The following is a 21,442-nucleotide window of genomic DNA, read 5'->3' on the forward strand; positions in this document are numbered from 1 at the left end:
TTTAGCGATGTCAATAACAGGGAACACTCAGAGGCAATTTTTGATGTACAGCTATAAGCAGAAAAGTATGAAAGTAATGCTGCCATGTGTGTTGAATCCACTCAGTTATACAACAGTTTACACAACATACTGATCTCAGCAGCCCACCTTGCCATGTAAATATACAAATACACACAAACGTACGCACAGATGCATTCATGTTGATATTCTTCCCCTACCTCTCATATCTGCCAGTCGTCCTTGGGCCGCTTGCATTCGATCTTCTTTTAGCTCCCCCTTTGGATTCTATCGACTGTCATTGGTTGATGATCCATTAGCCATCAGTAAGGTTGTGATGAGCTGTCCTGACTCTCATCTGTGTAGGCGGATATTTTCAATATGAAAGGTATGAATTTGAGAGGCCAAGATCAGAGGCAGGAACCTGTGTTGCCCTCAGGATCCCCAACACTGCCGGCGAGGGCATGAAACCCCATCAGAGCGGGCAGATCAGAGCGCAGAGCTTACTGCCAGCCAGCCAGCCAGTCTGGGAATCACTGGAGTTAGGGAGCTCTGCCTCTATCTCTCTTTCTCTCTCTCTCTCTCTCTCTATCTCACTCTCACTCTATATCTCTCTGTGTAGCTCTCTCACTCTCTCTCAACCCTCTCTTTCTGTCTCTTGTATTTTTCTTCATGCTGTTTTTTCGCCTTTGTTTCTATTTTCCCTATCTTCCTCGCTTGATTCGATTTTATCTCTGCTCCTCTGTCGAATCCAAATCCACACTCTGACCTATGTATCTGTGTGTGTGTGTCTCTCTCTCTCTCTATCTCTCTTCATGTTTTGCTCTCTGGCTCTCCCTGTCCCCAGTTGTATTGGTGAGTGTGACGGTGTGTCAGCTCCCAGCGGACAGCTGTGCCTCTTAAATCACACACACAACACGTACGCTGACATTATCGCTGCCTCCTATTGCTCTGGCAAGAGTTGAGCAAGACAGAATTAGATCTGCGTTGTGTTGCGTTGCGTCTACACAAATACTCAAACACTTTTCAACACACAGTGAACACAGTCGGAGGATGCCCGTTGCTGTGGCACGCTCTGATGATGTTATGCATGAGCCGTGGGCAGAAGGGCTGGCAGAACACGCCCCCAGCACAGCAACACAAAACGCACGAATGCACACTTACACATGCACACACGCACACAGCAGGATATTAAGCTGTTGCAGTAAATTTACATGGATTTTTTTTATTTTATTTATTTATTTATTTTGTGCATGTAAATGGATTGACTGTTAAGCTTATATGAGTTCATGGGTCGCTTGAAGGAGAAGCAAAAAATGAACAAAGGAAGAGACAGGAAGAGATTAATGATCAAATCATTTCTAACGATGGAGTATGATTAAGCTTACACGCTGACCTTGGCATGTAGTACCCTCCCTTGTATTTGCCCTCCTGTCCATCCATATTTGTATCCTTTCTTTCTGCTGAAGGGCATGACAATTATTTTCATTATGTCATATACAGTAAAAACTGAAGTCAATTTGTGTCTTCAGCTTATATTTAGTTAATTTATTGTGGTGAATGTGTGAAGATATCAGCCTCAAGAGGAATTAATGCACACCTGAAGATGCTTTAAAAATACATGAATGCACCTCACACACGCACACACACACACTCGCATCCACACTCATGCTCATACATGCACGCTTGGGTGCTCATGTGCAGCTACATAGGAAAATACATCCTCAAATGTGTGATGACACCTTTCTATTGGCTAAAAGCCCATACGGGTGATGTGTACAGACAGTCTGTTGTGTTTTTGCCGCACCGTCTAAAAATGTTAACCATCAAGTTAGAGGGGAAAAGCAACATGCCCTACTATTCCTCCTCTGCAGATTGTCATAAATTATCACCATGTGGATCTGCTGTGACGCATTTTATGCATGTGGCATGAAGGCCTTAAGGGCAATCGACAGAGATGTTTTGCATGATTTGAATATTATCTTTTCTATTAAATATTACGCCGCATTCACTGCTAGATAGTTTTTAAGATAATTTGAATCGCTTTGCTGGATTTTCGAGCACCGATTAGTCAAGTCTCAATTTTCTCTCAATAAGAGTGCACAGGAGAGGAGAAGCCAGCGGAGCCCAAGTTTTGTAGAGTATCAGCATCCTTAACAACATCCTCATGATCTGCTCATCGTCCGAATGTTGCTCAGCATCTTGACATGATCCAACCCTGTGCTCAAATTCAACACCATTTGCGAATCAGACAGCCCTGTCGGTTTTTATGACACTTTTATGTCGGTTTATGTTTGTCCTAGAGGTGCTTTTGCTGTCACTAAGATGTGAATTGATGCAAGAAAAGAGAAACACACATACATGATACACATGAGCATGTAACCCACACAAACTCAGATGCACTCTTGCTCTGATGGATGTACACATTTGTACAATCCTTATTAGAATCCCAAATACCTGTAGGATTTAAAGCGTTTGTCAGCTCTTCCTGCCTGGGATTGTTCCGATAGGAGATTGGTGATGGGGTGGATTTGGAGAGGATTTGATGTCTCTTCATCTTTGGACTTATAAACCCAGCTCAGGGCATAAATAGCCCCAAGTTCTTAAATCATAGCAAGGGAAATTAAATGTTCCCCCGTAGTACAGAAAATTCCCGAGCATTAGTGAGACAGATTTGGGCTTTTGTCTTTTTGTTCTGAGCCGACTTCCAGGTGGCAGCCAACACCAGTGCACTTTTAACCCGAATGCAGTTTTGCAAAGCAAACTCTCATGTACTGCTCATACTGGATTTATTTTTCGATGAATTATTTTCCTTGCAGTATAAGAAACTATATTATATTACTATATTATATTGCGATATTCTCTTTAAACATTAGATGTCAGATGTTGTTTTTACATCTTTAAATTATTTGAAGGTTTCATGTGTCATAATTCACAGTATTTTCCGACAACTTAATTCGACCTCCTTATCTTTTTTCCGTCTCAGTCCCTATTTGCTTTATTTTTACAGCTTTTTTATTTTACAGTAGATGATCCTGTCTTTTATTGGCTTAATGATCTAGGTTCTCCCTGGTTTTATACCATGTGTGTTTCCATTGCTGTTGCCCAGCATCTTAAATTAGCCTCTCCTCCTGGGTTTTCCATGTGGGTGTAGAAATGGTGGGCTGCTGAAAGGATCTGGCAAAGCTTATGACGGGATAATCTGCACCTGTTCCTCTGGGCAGGGGCTAAAACAGGCCGCAGCAGCGCCCCGCTGCACTTAAACAATCACGCAAACACACAATCACACAATCAAACTGCAAGCCAATAGAATATTTCTCTCTGATAATGTTCCCTTCATGTGTTGACATCCAGTGAAGCTTTCTGTATTTATTTGGTTTTAAACTACTGCTTCAAGCTTTAAGTGAGGAATTTTTTTTTTGTTTTATTCGGATCCCATCTACAGTACGTGCACACTCACTTTACTGAATCTTTCACAAACAACACAGTCACACAAAAAATATGCCTCTTTGGAAGCCAATATATACCAATATATAAACAGTATGTTACCTCTAATGACCAACAACATAGTTTTAGGAAGATTTACTCTGAAATGCAGTATATTATGGTAATAGTATTAGCTGTTTGTGTACATGTGTATACAGAATCAGTATTTGTGCAATATGAGAATCGTTATTTTTTCATTAATAACTCAATGAGGTTATGTTTTCATCCATGTCCAATTGGGGGTTTGGATCCGGTCCAGATAAAGGGACGGATCCAGATATTTTTTCTGACTTTCTTTAATATTGCAAGACATTTTTGTTTATTTCTCAGGGAATAATGCGTGGATCTTGCTGAAAAACATCAGGGGTATTTAGGTGACTGGCATCTATAAGTGAGTACAATTTGATGCAGATCCAATCTGGATCTAGCAGAATTAAATATGTTTTATTTGATATTGGATTAGGCTTGATTGAATAAAAAGGGACTGTTGGGCCTTGGCGGAGGCGTGAGTGTCATTCTAGTTATATAAAGATATTAAATATCTAATTGACAAATTGGATTATATTAATCATATGGCAGTAAGACAACACTGACTTAATATTTGTACTAACACAAGAGTAAGATATTGATCCCAATCCGGTCAAATATTTCCTCTTTAATAGCTTCTAATTAATGGATAGGTTGTTCATGTGCACTTTGAGATGATACAAACATGATGCATTAATTGTCAGATACCTCCCCCCATAAATCCATAATTTACAACATAACTAGTTTTTGCAAAAGGAATGAACTTTAATTTGCAGGTGTGGGACACCCAGGTTGGGAATTAAATGTGTGAGCAAAGGATTTTTTATTGTTTTTTCTGTATCTAATGATAGGCTGATTGTCTATTAACTCCATACAGTAAATCCAATCAATACACTGTACCTGCCTTAATGTATTTTAATGTCCCAACTCAAATGCCACATTCTCTTTCATTCAGTTTACTACCTGCGGCTGCTCTGCATTTATATGACGCTCTAAGATTTTCTCCTGGAAAGACTTACAGACCCCCAAAAGCATGGTAACCCCCCCACTGAGAGAAAGCCAGGGTCTGAGTCTTAGTAGCAGGGGGTAGAGGGAGAGGAGGACTAGGAGGAGAGGAGGGAAGTTAAAGCCTGTGGTGAATGTGTCAATCTTTCCTCTGCCGGCTCTGGAAAAAAAACTGACACATTTAATGTCAGCGACTTTTTTTTTCCAGTCAAGGAATTCTGGTCAGATCTGTGCATTTAGGGACCTGCTGGGATGAGGCTTATGGGAGAGAGAGCAGCTCTGTATACCAACTCTGGAAATGCCTGTCGGGGTAACAACAGGGAGGCAGACTGAGGAATGGGATGGATTTCATGTGGGCACGGGGAGAGCGGTCTGGTTCAGAATCGTGTGAAACTGCATTTAAAGTGTGGTTAGAGGCATCTGTGAACATGTGAGCAAATAGTACAGTGTTATGCACACATACACTAAGCCTTCCAGAGAAATAAGCTGACACATGTATGATGCAGGGTGTAATTGCTCTTTTGGCCCATTTTGGCCAGCAGGGTTTTGTTGCAATGGATGTGTTCCCTCACTAGGGGTTAATGAAAGATGCACTTTGACACTGTGTGTATAGTAATAATCTCTCTCTTGCCTGTAGGATGACTTCTTGTGTGATACAGATCACAGTGCACTTGCACACAGAGCACACGCATGTCCTGTCACTTCATCTCAGTGACTGTGTTGTTCTCTTTCAGCTGTGGGCATCCAGATGAAACTGGATTTCTTTCAGAAGAAATTCTGGACAGCCAGCAGACAGGTACACATGGATAAACACTCACATAATTTAGCACACTAAATTTGCTTTGTCATAGAGTGTCCTTTATGTACTTGAATAATAACTTAACATATTTCTACATGTTGTAATGTTGTTTGGATTTTTTTTGGTCGAACTTTAAAGGTACAATATGTAAGAATTGGCCACTGCTAAGCTTGGGAAGCGTTGGTGTTTACACACCTAGCGCAGGAGCTTCTAACCAGGACAGGCTGGGGCTAGCTGGTTAGCATGCTAACTTTAGTAGATATCACTGCATCACAGTACATAAACATAATCTTACTTATTGCAACTTCAACACATAAAGGTCATCAATCTGTTTCTTTCCATTTATTCATCTGAAAATGATTTTAGAGGACAGTAAAGGTTTTCAGCTGACAAAAGGAATCAATGTTCTCGGCTAAACAGCCCAAATATTTGCTGTGACACGTCGATACAGACATCTATTTTCTTATCTTACAGTGTGCAGCATTAGATGGGAAATGCTCTATAAGCTGTGACGACGAGGTCAGTCTGCCTTCCTCTCTCCGATCAACCGTCCTTGCTTTTGTCGCTTTAACTTCTCACAGCTTTTTTAACACTTTGTTTTCTGTTTTACAGAACATTAACTGCTACCTCATTGACAACAATGGCTTCATTCTGGTGGCAGAGGACTATACTTTGGTAAGATGAGACTGTGTAATACTCTGTTTGAACGTAGTCATAGTTGTAATTTTCAAATGTATTTTGATTCATTATCCATTCACAGTACAGAATTGTATTGTCTGCTTTTCACAAACGAGGCCCAACATGGGCTAGCTACTCCATAACATTTCCAAGCTTTTGCATCCGCGTTCCACCTCTTGACCACTCAGATCAACCAACCAAGGCCTCTTACTGTGAGTCTACTCTGTGCCCTCTGAAAATCCAAGGGTGATTGTGCCTTTGCTGTTAGGGCTCTGTCACTCTGGAATAGTCAACCCCTCCTCAGATCTGCTGAGTCTGTGCACAGCTTTCCAAAACTTCTTAAAACCCATTTTTACTAAATTGCTTTCCTGGTAACGGGGCTTCACTTTATGTAATAAGGACTTTGTACTATTTATTTATATTGTTTTACGTGTAGGCCATTTATTTATCTGTATGCTGTTCAGCAATTTGTAACTTTAGGTCATTTTATAAATACAATTTTATCTAACAATTAAATGTTGTTTTGGGGAAGAAGAGAATCAGAAGAGAAAGATCTTCATTGACTGTTTTTTTTTAATGCCTAAACAAACTTCCTTCATTCTCATGACTGAATAAACTGAATAAACAAACTGACCTTAAAGGACAACACAGTTTCATACTGTTTTACTTTTTATATTTGCCGGACCCTGAAGTTCCACCTTTCTAACCTAATAGACACAATTGTGATTGTGCCAAGTGCGAGTATACAAGTTATACTGTATGTAAGAGAGGTTTAAGATCACATCAGAGCACATGCGGTGAGTCAGTAATGAACATGTTGAAGTCCAACAATGAGCTAAAAATTTATCTGCCTCCCTTTTTATACAATATCCTTCCTACGTCTCATGCATATTGTTGTTTCGACTGCTCTCAAGGAGACATGGTGCTGCCCCAGCAGATACCCTCTGCTTAGCTGTCACCAGACATGCTGTCACTCCAGCTTTGGCTCATCTAGAAGCCAGTCCGCTGGCTGTCACTGCCCTTCCTTTCCCCTGCATGTTCTTTTCACGTGTCTCTCACTCGCTGGCTCCTCATTCCATCTTAATTTGGAGGTGATGGGGGGATAAAGGGTCCGCATGTCAAGTTGTTTCATCTCATGTGAAAAGTGCCATTGACTTTACAAGGTAACATTAATGTGATCCGGCAACATTTTGTATTAAACTTGTGAGTGGTCTTGAGTTGGGCTTTTGAGGCAATTCCACGCTGTTTTTAGGAGGTTTCAGGGGTGAGATGCAGCTGGTGGGATTCTCTGCCTCACAGGTGTCAAGAAAATTACAATGCAGAGGGATGGAGGGTATGTCTCGCCCTCCCGGTCCCAGTCTGATAAGGCTAATGGATGCTGATGGTTTCATAGCTTTTTTCCCTGTGGCGTCACCTGGCCTGGAGCAGTTTGGACAGCCAGGAGGTCTTGAATCATGTTAGTCGGTCAGGGTTCACATGGGTCCTTATAATCCTTGATAGTTGGAAAAAAATCAAGGCAATGGAAGTTTTTGAAAATAGAAATAAACTGACATGGGCCACTGAAAGTAGTTGAATTTATATATTAGAATATATATAATTTGCTGTTATGCTGAGACAATTCATTGTTAACATAAAGGTAATGGACAATATAGTCAATCAATGATTCAAGTCTTTTATCAAGCTTCTCGAATGATACGATCTATAGCAACACAACTTCAGCCACTTTCAAGGTGCATGGAGAAAGCAAAATGTCTGAAAAGGTCAAAAACCTCAACAACAATTCTTGTATGAAGAACTCAACTGATAGACCAAAGCGTTTCGGCTTGTGGCCTACATCAGGTTCTTTATTTCTATTTGGATAGGATGAGGTGAAGAGAAGGTTGTTCTCTCTGCAGACAATCAGAAACTGCCTCAAATGTATTTGTGCAACATCATGTAAGATTGAAAATGACCAAATATTTGTTTGTGCTGTGGGAAGCTTAATGTGCGGTAAATGTCATTCATAGTTCAGTCCCTAAAAAGACAGTGAGTACAATTGAATCACTGATTTTTCTCTTGACCACATGGTCATTTGCAGAACAGATAAAGGGCAACCATGGGCCATTTAACAATGTCAGGGGGATGGTGCCTGCATGCTTTAGGGTTTAGTAATTGACAGTTTCTCTCATGCAGTTTGATCTGGACTTTGCAAGTGACAACTGTTGTACCTGTAAGAGCTTCTAGCATTTTAAACACAGTTTTGATGTGATGTTAGTTTTACATTTACATTTTGTTATGACTTGTTTCATTAAATAAAATAAAATCCCTTTACCCTCTTTTCTCAGACAGGGAAATTCTTTGGAGAAGCAGAGGGAGCTGTAATGAGTAAGCTTCTACAGATGGGATCTTTCAAGAGGTAAGTATTTCAAACTGCACGTGTGTGTGGGTGTTTGAGTTTGTACTTATAAGTGCCAGCACAAGTGCATGTTTGAGTGTGTGTGTGTGTGTGTGTGTGTGTGTGTGTGTGTGTGTGTGTGTAGGCATGTGTGTAAATGTATGTGCATAATATCAGGCAGGCCACAGAATGAGAGCATGTCTCCCCTTGCGCTGACAGCTCTTAACTTGGCCAATCGTGTTGAGCTATTCAGCGGTGAACTCCGACCCCTCGCTCAGCAGAGTTCTCCGTTTGGGGATTACAGCAAATCTTTTCCTGAAACGAAGGAATTAGGCAAAACTTGAAGTCACACACATGTAGACACATTCACGCATATACTGCTTGTTGCAGAGCTGTGTCTCCTGGAAAACGCCAGGAGCGGTGGGTGGCGACTTTCTGCCATTAATTTGGAAATTTAACCCAGGAGGATAACTTTACCAGTTTAAGAGAACAGAAGTGCAGAGAAATAGACACAGACGGACACATATTGCAGTTTGACATTGGAGTTAAACTGGTTTAATCTAAAAAATCTTGGCATTTTAAGAACTTAGTTGCACAGTTCAACATTTAATTTACATTCAGATAGAAGCTCCACTACATTTCTAGTGTTGCATTAGCATTCAGTTGTGCCTTTGGGATGTGGGCGAGGAGATTTTAGCCACACTGTCTCAGTGCATAAAAATCATTGGTGACAAATCATCGCACAAGTCGACAACCACGCCTGTTTATCATCGGGATGAAGCTCAAAAGCTGACAGCGAATAGTTTACAGTCCCACTCATAAAAGACAAAGAGGCCTACGAGTGCCTTCGCTGAATCTTTAAATGTCGGATGATGAGGGATTGTTCAAAATTAAGGACGACAAATGATGAATGAATAATACGACCCGTGTCGGTGAAGCATTAGCATGATGAGTAATACAGCTCATAGGTTCTAACACTAATAAATCCAATATGATCTGTCTTAACCCAGTGCCATCTGCTGGGAATAAATCTGCTAAGTTGCGGCATGTTTTTTTTGTCTTGATTAAAAAACATTAAAGACGTTTTAAAGTGTTCCACTTAAAGTTGACACAAGCTGCCAGCCTCGATTTATCTGTCAGCGTCAGGGCTGCCGATGAAGACGTGCACGTGCGCAGATTATTTTGAATTACTTCAGGTTTATCCATCTTTTTCAAATGAGCGATAGAAAGAGAAATCAATGAAAAGCTCCCATGCAGAGCAAATGAAGGCCACGCTCACACAGTGTCCACACAACTATGCAACCACAAACTCATAGACAGATATTACACTGGTCTGAGTTTGCTGCTAACACCATTATGTGGCCTGGCTTAGTGCTAATTGGTTCCTGGCTGTGTGTTGGAGCTGTGTGTCACCGGTTCCGCGACTGAGGTTTGAACGTCGCCTCGGGCTGCGGATAGACCGGGCCGACTCAGGCATCACACACATGCTTGCACACAAAGCATTGTCAAGTATATAGGGACTTATCCACAGGCTATGAGAAAGACTGTCCAGTGTGTAGGTGTGCATGCATATATGTGTGTTAGGAACCCCTTCAATAACCTCTCACAGACAGACCCAGACCTCACACCCTCAGGGTCCACTAAGCCTTTAAATCCTCTGATATCCCCCCAATATCCCCAAATCATCTGCGCACACACACACACACACACACACACCTTCCTACATCACTTTGAGGAACCTCTGGGGAAGCTCTCTGCTTTCACTCGCTTTCCTTTTCCCATTCTTGCCACATCCATCCAATATATTATCCGTAGGTAAAGCGCCAGTTATAGCAGAGGTGGGATCTTTGCTTCCTGCTCCCACACAGCCGTCCAGAAGGCCCCGCAGGCGTGTAATAGTAGAGATAATGTGTGAATCAAGGCTTATATCACCTTATCCGGGATGTATCTTCCCTGACAAATGCATTGCTTATTAAAGTCAAATCTGTGAAAACATTCTCTCTATCTTTACCTCGTTTTATCTCTATTTCTGATGTCTCACTCTCTGTCCTGTCTTTATCTACTCAGGGTCACTCTGTATGACTACCAGGCTCTATGTTGGGTTTATTCAGAGAGCAGTGACAGCGGCCACACACTGTTGGATGTGAGTACTGCATTTTTTACTGCACAGATCAACCTTTGCAAAGCTGGAAGAACATATTATGTGTCTTTAATGTCTGATCGCTATTTCCTCTCTTTTTTCTTTAGCCTTACTTTGCTTTCTTTTCCGTCATGAAGTGGATCGTGACTGAGCTTGTCATGTAAGACTTTCTGTGTATGTGAGTGTGTCTTTTGTCCGTTTGTAACAGCACACGCTTGCCGCATACATGCGCTCTCTTGAGGACTCGTACGGTGGCCTCCCCTGTCAGATGAGGTTAACCGTGTGTTTGTGACTGCACATCAACTGTATGTTTGTTTACGAGCTCTTCCACATGTATGACGACTTGGTCATCAGTGATCATGAGCTGTAATGGCTACCTGATGTTTCCTGTTGTGCGGGTGCTCCTCTGATGCCATGTTGTGGTTGCAGAGTCTTCCTGGGTGGTCTGTTGTGGCCACAGTGCATCATGGGAGGTTTGAGTTGTCTGTGCGGATATTACAGGCTGTCACAGTGCAGAAAGTTGTTTCGTCTTTGAAATATTAGTGATTTTTAGATTTATGTGTTTGATTTTCCATGCATGCTTTACTGCGCTTTATTTAGTTAAGATATGAATTATCACAAATGAGTCAGTGGACTATATGTAAAAGTTAGAAACGTTCAAAGCTTTGTAGTTATTAACTTTGTAAGATCAGAACTGCAGGGACAAAATAAAACCCAATCATCTGTATGCACAAGGTGATTTATGAGAGAAAGAATTTTACTGTTTTGGACAAGTCATACAAGAGTGAGTTGGAAAAAAAAAGCTTGCTCTAACTATTAAATTGATTCACCACTTAAAGTTGCACTCTGTAGTTTTAAGATCATCACAGCCTAAACAAACTAAATAAACAAACTCTCTTCGTTTCCATGACTATATTTATATAAAATATTTTATATATATTTATATTTCCCACCACCTTTCTAGCTTCAGTGTTTTTCCTCTGAGGACAGCTTGTTTATTAAGTTATCGAAAAAATAAATATTTTAGAGTTTACCTCATTAATATTGTAAATATTACAATTTGGATTGAATTTATTCTCTAAACTACATAGTGCCCCTTTTACTCACATGATACATTTGAGATTCAGCCCAAAGCTGCATGGTCTGAAAGACATACCAATAATTGACATTTCTCCGAAGATATTTAAGTTCCACTTTTTTAAAAAGTTTGTCATGATTTGATTGATGATTTGACTTTGAGGCATCTAAGGAGCATATAAACCTGGTGTGTCAATGTGTCAATGTGCAGGGTTTCATATCAGTGCCATGTCTTCTTTAAAATAAACATTTTCCTCACCATAGTTGTTGAGGAACTTTTATCTTTTATGTAAAACGTGGTTGGAATGCAGCAGAGGGAGTTACAGTATGTATTATATAAGCGTGTGTTAGAGTGTATTGTTATGGCCGATGTCTCCTCCATATTTAGATTCCTGGTCGAGTTTAACTTGTACAGCTGGTGGCACTCTGACCTCACAGCTAAAGGTAAGGATGCACTCTTCAGTAATCTGCTTGTTCTCTCTCACTCATGCGCACACTCATATAAAAGTATACAGTTTATACTGTAATTTTAATGATAGTTTATATACAAAAAGCACTGTTTATGTACATACCGAATGAATTTGATGCATGCACACAGCACTGTATAATAAGTACTATAAGAGCTGCTCAAATCACTCATCATATTTTATTTTGAATGTCTGCTGAAGTTGAGAATAGTCAAAAAGGTTATATTTGATATGTGAAGTGCTAAATAATTTTCATCCTCAAATAACAATCACTGTCCAAAAATGATGATTTACCTAGAAAAAGAATCATTCCAACTGCACATTTATGTAATTTGTCGTACGTTGTTATGATGATATATATATATACATATAGATATATATGTGTGTGTGTGTGTGTGTGTGTATATCATTATTATTTATCTATTTATTTTTTAATAGAATCCTTTACTACTAAAAAGCTGATTTTTGCTGGAACAAAAAATCTCTGTAGCAGCATTCATTACAGACGTTAATTACATGTCAAATGGGTCTGTATGAATTTATATATTTATTTTTTTATGGTCTTTAATTTCAGTAACAGAAATAACCATTGGGGAAAAAAACAAAACCAAATGGAAAAAGTTGTTTTTCGTTCAAAGATACTAAACAATTGTTTTCCTCTTTTGTAAAACAAAAAAAAAGAAAAAACACAAAAACAAAACTATTCTTTATTCTAATTGTTTTGAACTTAATGAATGTTATCTCAAGGGTTATCACTCAACATATCCATGTGCAACAAAAAACAAATAAGACTTAATTTTTCAGTTTCATAAAAAGACTGTTTTAATTATAGTAAACGTTGCTGTCTCACTAAGAAGAGAGAGAAAGTTTTAAAATGTCTCACATCTTCTCAGGTAAAAAATGCACATAACATAAATGTTATTTTTATCCACATTTGCGTATTTATTTCTCAAAGAATAATGACGAAAACATTCACTGACGCGTACACTGTCTGTTTTTTTATACAAACGCTTGAGTTCACATGGAACAAAGTTCATTTCATACAGAATAAACAATCAGTGTTCTCACCGCTGACCTTCTGTCTTCATGTTCGCCATCTACCCTCCATTTCCTCCCTGGTCTGCGTCAGTGTGACCACTGGAAAAACAGAATAAAGAGGCACAATCCAAACCCTAAAAGTAAAAATGGCAGAACACAGAATTACCTCAAGTGACCTCAGTTTGAGAGAAAGTGTGTGTGTGCATATTTGTATTTGTTTGTGTGTCCAGAGGGGGTTATACTCTATGGTTTTATGATCTGTAAGGATGTGTGTCATATTGGAAGTGGTGGGACTCAATATCCGCTCTGTAACAGGAGTTAAAGGCTTCTCTCGCTCTCTTTCCTCACTCTGTCTATCCCTCTTTCTCTCCCTCTCTGGTTTTATGTCTTTCCTTTCTTTTTCTGTCTCACTTTCTTCCACAAGCGCACACACATCCTCATATGATTACCGCCAAGCTCTGAATTCTGCGATGCCTTTTGCTTTATGGAGTGTTGAATACTGTTTGCCTGTCTGAAATTAAAGCCTCACTAAGCAGCATCACAATGTAGTATTAATTCCAGCCAAAACTAATATGAAAATATTTGAATGTGAACGTGAGAGAGGGGGAGAGAGAGAGAGAGTGAGTGAGAGAGAGAGAGAGAGAGAGAGAAAGAGAGAAAGAACCACAAAATGAAAGTCTATAAAATGCTTTCCCTGCACACTCTTATCCCGAATGAAGTGAAGCTGGCCATCGCTGCTCGCCAAGCAGTCGAGACAATTTCACAGCTGGCTAGCCTCAGGTCTTAGCAGCACTTTCTATATCTTTTTACAATAGAGACACAGGCCTGTGACACACAGCTGAAACACCCCAATTTAGCAGCCCGTAACCCAATCTACACAGCCTCTCAGCCTGAACTAATCCCAGACGTTTATACGTGTAGGCTGCATTTCTCACATGCACGTAGTTAATATACAACCACACACACATACACACACACACACACACACACACACACACACACGCACACACACACACATTTCTTTCATGCAATAATGCTGCACTGCTAATTAAACCGCTCCATTTGAATCACACACATAATCCACCATCTTTAGAAATCTGTGCCAAGCCGAACTTGAAAAATAAAACAACATGTCTTTAAATGCAAATTTGGATTATATCGGTAGCTGCTTTAATAAGCCAGCGTCAAAAGTATTGACTGAAACAGAGGACTTTTCCATCCTGCAGTCTTGTTTTAAACCTCTGGGTGGCAGGAGAGTTCAAGCAATGTTGCATAAATGTCTGGCCTAGATTTACTCTGGAAATGTATCAGGACGAGATGCAGCTCTGGTCCAGAAGTGCTGCTTTCTTTCAAACGTGTATATTTGCAAGGATGTGGTGTGTTTGCTTACAATCTATTTGCATAAGTATTTTAAATATATATTTGACTTTGAAATGGATGTTTTATGACTGTCTCACTCTTTCCATTCTTTCTTTCTTTCTTTCTTTCTTTCTTTCTTTCTTTCTTTCTTTCTTTCTTTCTTTCTTTTTTCCTTCCTTTCTTCCTTCCTCAAGCTCAGAGGATGGGTCGGACCATGCAGGTTCCATGTGACACAGAGTACCCGGCCTTCATCTCTGAGAGAACCATCAAAGAGAACACAGGCAACCTCGACTGTGATGGCTGCATCAAGTATGAGACACACAGACGTGCGAAAACATATCAACAACAACACAATAAATATTTGTCTGCTGTCACAAAAAGCATTTTTTATGTCAGCTAGCTGCTACGCTCCATAACATAAGCTAACACTGGAAAATAAATGATCCTGTTAACACTGATAATTGCAAAATAATTTTAATCTCCATAATCCCTGATAATGAGGAACACGTTTAAATCATTTGTTGTCTGATGAAAACACTTTTATCCAGGCAATCCATCACACACAGACACTCACTCTCTACTCCTGCAGTATGAAATACGAGGCATTCAGAGATGAGTGAGAGAGGTGGAAAAAAGGCTTCCTTTAAAAATGGGAAAATGAGTGTGGTCCCCATTAACAATTTGGGCTTTTCTGTCAGGCAATTGTGGGGTGTTCTCTGGATCCCTCCAATGGGCCCTTCATTGCTCCCAGCTGTGGAGCTGCCAGGGAAGCTCAGAACCCTGTGTTTGTGTGTGTGTGTGTGTGTGTGTGTGTGTGTGTGTGTGTGTGTGTGTGTGTGTGTGTGTGTGTATGTGTGTGTGTTTTCCTTGTGTGTCCGCTGCCGGTAAAGCCCCACAAGGTCAGCAGGGTAACCACTGCCCTGGGTGCTAGGAGTAAAATGCGGTCGGGGATGCAGTCAGACCCCAAACACACACACATGCATACACACACACACACACACACACACACACACACACAGCACCCTCTCTCACACACTCAGACCCACCTTCCCACCCGCCCGCGAGAAGCGTGCTGCAGAGAAAAATGGCCTCATCTCCATTGATGACACCAGAGCCAGATTAGCGGGCAGGGCTGTGCGCTCTGAGCAACATGCCACCTTCAAATAAATCTTTTTTAAAGCACAATGAATTTGACAAAGTGAAATGGAGTTTTTATTTCAGTTATGTGGAATTTTATAGCTCATATTAGTAATAGAGGATATTGGTGATAAACATCTGTTTCACGTTACAGGCTGACTGAGGCCCTTTTCTCTCATATTTTCATCGAGACGCGTGTGTGTGTGCTATATGCTTTGGGAAATATACCCTAAGCTTTCGCCTTTTAAACCTCTCTTTACTGTATTATGACTGTGTGTGCACGCGTGTGTGCGTGACATCGGTATTTGTATTTGTCCACGACTTCCTGATGGGTGAGACAGACTGACAGAGCAGAAGAAACAATGAAATCTGGTGGATGATATAATAGCTTAAGTGGCCCTATAGGATGATTTAACCTCCATTAATGTGTTGCCAGCTTCTCTAGACTGTAATATGAGATTTGGGACAAAGAGTGTGTCGTGTGTATAACCAGAGAAGGTCTTCAAGGGGACTATTAGCAACAATACTCACAGCCATATATCCTACAGCTCCCCGTGCTCTTTTTCTTTCTCCCAACCGTCCCAGATGAGCAATGTCCCGAAATGAGAGGGGTTCAAAGCCGCAACGAGCAACAGTTTCAGAGCTACACTCAGATGTGTAGACGTGGTTTCATCTGGTAGAGATTCTTGAAATATCTTTTTGTTCTGGGTCACATAAATAATCATAGTATTTCTATAGTTGTGCATGTTATGATGTTGTCACTCTCAGCGTGTTAGAAGGAAAGTTTTGTTTCTTTAATCCAGCTTTTAAATCAGCTACACCTGCAGAAGAGAAGTCATTTTTATGATATATCTACCAAAAAAAACAATCTTTACAGAGACAGCATTTATAATTAAATAGTTAGGTAATTAAAACAGTTATGGGCACTCCCTGATTAACATTTATATTTTAGTATCAATAATCGTTTTAAAAATGTTATTATGTGCAAGTGTTTTTACATGTTGAATTAAGGTCTATTTTCAGTTTTCTGTCTAACTTTTCATAGCAAAAAGTCCCCTTTTGACATTTTTTGATGAAATATCCCATATTTTTGTATTTGATGTTTCTATTTTTAAATCTTTTCATAGCTTATGTTACTCAGCCTTTGTTATAAGCAGGCTTGGGGAGTAACAGAATACATGTAACGGGATTACATAATTAGGATACAAAAAAAGGTGACTGTATTCTGGTAAAGTTACAGAAAAAAAGATGTAATTAGATGGATTACTAACAGGATTCCAATTTTAAAATAAAGAATGAAATACTAGTCTGTAACAATGCACATGCACACACAGGACGACACTTCATGAGTCTGACACAACATCAATCTCATCTTGCCTGACTGATGAATACACAGGTGTGTATTTTTACAGAATACTTGTTATTAAGATTTTCTCTGGTCTTTATTTGAATGTGTTTGGTACTGAAGTCATCCAAAAGTAACAGAAAGTAATCAAGTTACATCATTTAATATTGTGATACTTGGATATGTTACTGACTACATTTTTTAACAGGTAATTAGTAACTATCGTAATTCATTTTTAAAGAAACCCTTCCAACTCTGGTTATAAGCTTTCAGCTGCATTTGCGTCAACAGCAGCTGAAAGGTAAAAATCCAGAAATCATTTCAACATTTCAAATATAGTCCCCCTAAATTTAATTTGTGTCTTGGCATCATATAAAATGTGTAAAAAGGCCGCAAGAAGAGAAACCTGGAATCATGGTGCCCATGTTCTCCAAAACTAATAAGAGAAATGGAAACAAAATGAAAGCATTGCTCTGAAAGCTCGCCAGTCCATTTGTTGAGATTTTATTGGAGCAACTTCAACTCATTGAATAAGTAATTGCTAAATTACACATAGTAATTACTGGTCAAATTTCCCAACTGCGATGACAGGTATTTCTTAAAACCATACAGTGCATGCAGTTATGGTTATGGATAGTTATGCAACGATTAAATCATTGGAAAAATGTGAACATTCTCTACAGAACACACACACACAAAAACACTGCATTTCACCAAACCCTAGCTCAGACAGATTTTACTATGAAAGGCAGAAAAAACTTTGCTACTGTTCTGCATCAAAAGCATGTGTGAAACATAATGCATTGTGAAATATTATGAGTTTAAGTACAGCCGACACTGCAAAGATAAAACATTTTTTCTTCATGATCAAAAAGTGTTGATAAGCTCTACTTTATATCAGCTTCAGCTACAGACTGTGTGAAATGTTTCGTCAGAACTCGAGAAGAAGAAATGTTCTGTCACCACTTCTTTGTGTGTGTCTTCATCTCTTGCTACAGAACAACAGCTTTATACTTTACATCTTTCTAAATCCTTATTTCTTTTTCTTTCTCTGCTTTATCTTTTCTTGTGTGTCACTCACTACCTGACTATGCCATTCTCTCTTTTCTCAACATATTGGACTTCTTTGTTGTTCGTTTCTCTCACAGGAATCCATAGCACTAGGAGACCATGTCAAGAAGACGACACAGTCTTTACCGTCCGTCTATTTGTGAGAGAGAGTATGCATCAGTGTCTGTCTATTTGCACAGTGCGCACATCCTTGTGTGTGTGCATCCATATGTGGTGTAGTGCTCCCTTTCCCAGTGCTGGGTATGTTCAAGGCCAGCAGCTGTGCTGTCAGGATGTGTTTAAGTCTTTTCTCCAAGAACACTTGCTCTGCTTTCTATCAGCGGGCTGAGCTGGGCCGGCACGGCGCTGTGCAGGGGTGAGCATGGATTATTAAACATCAGTAGGTCCTAATTCACCCTGATTGGATCTGGCTTTGCCTATTTGCTGTGATAGTTTGGTTGGGTTTGGTTGGTCACGGTGGGCTGGCTGTATTAGGTTGCGGTGGATTGGTGCTACTCTGGGATTGGATGCTGTTTGTGGTCAGATGAAATTGGTCATAGTATTGAATTAAGGATGGAGATATTCCTGATACTAGGTCTGTTTAAAGGGATCAGGTCTCTCCCTCTTGCCTTCACAAGCGCTAAGAAAGTGTATGCATGTGTACAGGATTTCTGTGCGTGTGTGTTCACTCAGTCAGACGTGCATGTTCTCATACGTGTCTGATAAATGCCTCACGGTGAACTCAATAAATCACCCAGCTGCGGCAGAAGAGAGGGAGGCAGAGAAGCGAGAGATAAAGAAAGAAAGGGTGACAGAAAGAAAAAATCATCTTTACGGCCTCTTTTCTTCATAAAGCTCATCCACGGTCATAAATCACTGGTCTTGAGGCCGAGGCGAGGCCTGATCTCTCAGGCCACTAAAACACAGCCATGGGAAGCTATGAGCACAAAAGTGTGGTTCCCATTTGTCTCCCTTTGGAGTGTTTTATATTCGGCAACACTTCATTGGTGCTCGCCTTGGATAGGATATAACAAAGACAAAAAGGGAGGGGAGAGATGGGGGGGGGTGTATACTTTCTATGTGTGTCTGTTGGTGTGAGTCTGTCTCTGTATGTTTATTGACAGCTGGCAGTGAGACAAGTCATCTTCTTGACATGCATCCAGTGGAGTCTCTTCAGTGCATCCCCCCTCTGCCACAGGAGAATGCGAACACTCACAACACAAATTCTCTGACACACACATGGAAATTTACATCATACCCGTGCGCCTTGTCTACTTGCCAATCCAGCTCTCAACCCTCCCTCGCTCCATCTCCCTTCTTCCTTCCTCATCTTTTTCTTTGTTTCTGGCTGTTTGCTCTGTGATTGGCAGGTCCTTTGTGATCCAGCAGATCCCCAGCAGTAATCTCTTCATGGTGGTGGTGGACAACAAGTGTGACTGCAGCATGTTCGAGCCAATCACCATGGACCCCATCGAAATCATGTATATCCTTCACTGGCCAAAAACTTGAGAGGTGGGGGTGATTGAGCGCAGGACCTCAGTGTGCATATTCTTGTCTGTTGGTGTCCTGAAAGAGAGGGAGGATGATTTTAAAGCCTGAGAACTACATTTGACAAGGATGTTAAGATGAGTAAAGCAACAGCTACAATAAAACCTTCATAGATTAAAAACCACAAAAACTGATAATTGTCACGGCTCAAATGTCAATTGGATGATGAATTTTGCAATAAACTGACTCAAGGGAAGACGAATGAGTGACTAAATGAATTAGTGCTTTTTGTGGACGACTTGAATGTGTTGTACAGCTGGCCTGCTGCAGTCTTTCCCATTTCTCCTGCCCTGGGAAAATAACAGAATTACCCACTTATGGTTTTTAAAGAAGTCTATTTTCACGCTCCTGTGATTGTAACCATTCTGCAGTGGTAGAAAGTAACTAAGAACATTTACCATTCATCATAATGAATACTTTTACTTTGTAAAAGGATATTTTGATGCTAATTACTTTTGTACTTTTACTTAAGTAAAAAATGTAATGCATGACTTTTACTTGTAACAGATTTTTTCTACACTGTGGTTTTGACACTTTTACTTAAGTACAAGCTTTGAGTATTCCTTCCACCTCTGTCAGTGTGTGTCCATCAATGATAGAGGGATGTAAGTGGCATAGAGTATTTAATTTGTGGCGAAGCCATGGGGAGTCTGTTTGCACTCTGCCCCTCCAGTGGTTCAAAGAGATGAGAGCGTTCTGTGGGACAGATCTGAAGCTAAGGCTTAGAGGCAGCACTCTACTAGACGTCGGTTTCACAGAGCTGTGTGTGTCTGTGTTTGGGCTGTGTTACACAATAGCCCACGCTATGATGGGATACTGATCGATAGCAGACACAGCTCGGAGTGGAGTTTGACTGAAAGTACTTAGCTCGTCACCGCATAGCTGAGCTCGGTTCTCTTGCAATGTGCATTTCTCTGGATTTTATGCAGTACAGTCACGCTGTATATACATGTCCACCGCTGTTTATTTTGTTGCGGAGTGCTTACTGTAGCATAAAGCCTGCTATTCCGTTGCTATGCGACAAAGGAAAACTCCTCAAACATTGCTAAGACTCTGCTTTCCTTTTCTCTTCTTGCTCTTCATGCTGTGAACCAAAGTATCAGCGCATCCATAAGAACCTCTCTTTTCATGGTGCAATCAAAAACATGCGTTCCTTTCCATTATAAACAAGAAATACACTCCAGCAGGAAAACACCCTGCAGAGGCTACACATTTTCTGTTATTGCCTTAACGTCAGCTGCACATAATGAATCTCTCAAGTGCGAGAGGTTGAAGATGCAAAAGGACAGGAGGCGCCCAGATACCTGTCACCCTTTTCACCCTGAGGTACTTGCTCCACGAACACTACACACACGCACACACAGATCACTCACTGTTACCGTACTTTCTCTCATAATATATCCCCCCGCTAATTCTGCTTTTGTGTTTTATTAAAATATTTCACATCTGTCTGTATGTTGCCCCCCTCTCTTTTCAGGAGAACTCAATGGAGTGCGGAGGAGCTTTGGGTCTCACCCCGTCTCTCACAGCAACACTGCTCTGCCTCCTCCTGGCGCTGTTCCCTAGGTGACCAGAGCTGCAGAGCTGGCCACGCCTCTCCATCCAGAACTCGGCTTGGATCGGCTTGGCTCAGCATGCAAACCAATCGCAACAATGCCACAGAAAAAAACACTCCTGCCCCTTACAAAATTGCGCCCAATTCCAACTCACCACCTACAAGGCCCCTAGCCCTGAGGTTCCTCCCTACAAGGCACTTATTTGAAAGGATTGATAATGGATAGCTATTACAGCTGCTAAGTAGTGATCATTAAGGTGCTTTAGCAATATCACATGAGCCACACGGAGGGGAGAAGGTTTTGAACATAGTAATAAAGCCAACAATGCACATAGTAGCTTGAAAACTGCACAAGTGGTC

At 40.6% G+C, this 21,442-nt stretch overlaps 1 protein-coding gene across 1 annotated transcript in view; it reads left to right on the top strand.

Moving 5' to 3' along the window:
* cacna2d3a (calcium channel, voltage-dependent, alpha 2/delta subunit 3a) overlaps nucleotides 1-21,097 on the top strand; it is a 120,521-nt gene extending 99,424 nt beyond the window's left edge. Inside the window, exons 27-37 of the mRNA XM_073470501.1 lie at nucleotides 5,250-5,311; nucleotides 5,789-5,833; nucleotides 5,927-5,989; nucleotides 8,317-8,387; nucleotides 10,434-10,509; nucleotides 10,614-10,666; nucleotides 11,972-12,027; nucleotides 14,642-14,756; nucleotides 19,350-19,462; nucleotides 20,771-20,853; nucleotides 21,005-21,097. Of these exons, the coding sequence (XP_073326602.1) occupies nucleotides 5,250-5,311; nucleotides 5,789-5,833; nucleotides 5,927-5,989; nucleotides 8,317-8,387; nucleotides 10,434-10,509; nucleotides 10,614-10,666; nucleotides 11,972-12,027; nucleotides 14,642-14,756; nucleotides 19,350-19,462; nucleotides 20,771-20,853; nucleotides 21,005-21,097 (830 nt within the window). The remainder of the gene's footprint in view (nucleotides 1-5,249; nucleotides 5,312-5,788; nucleotides 5,834-5,926; nucleotides 5,990-8,316; nucleotides 8,388-10,433; nucleotides 10,510-10,613; nucleotides 10,667-11,971; nucleotides 12,028-14,641; nucleotides 14,757-19,349; nucleotides 19,463-20,770; nucleotides 20,854-21,004) is intronic.
* Nucleotides 21,098-21,442: the final 345 nt, after the last annotated feature.

The sequence above is a fragment of the Pagrus major genome, chromosome 7, assembly GCF_040436345.1.
Source record: "Pagrus major chromosome 7, Pma_NU_1.0".
Classification (NCBI taxonomy): Eukaryota; Metazoa; Chordata; class Actinopteri; order Spariformes; family Sparidae; genus Pagrus; species Pagrus major.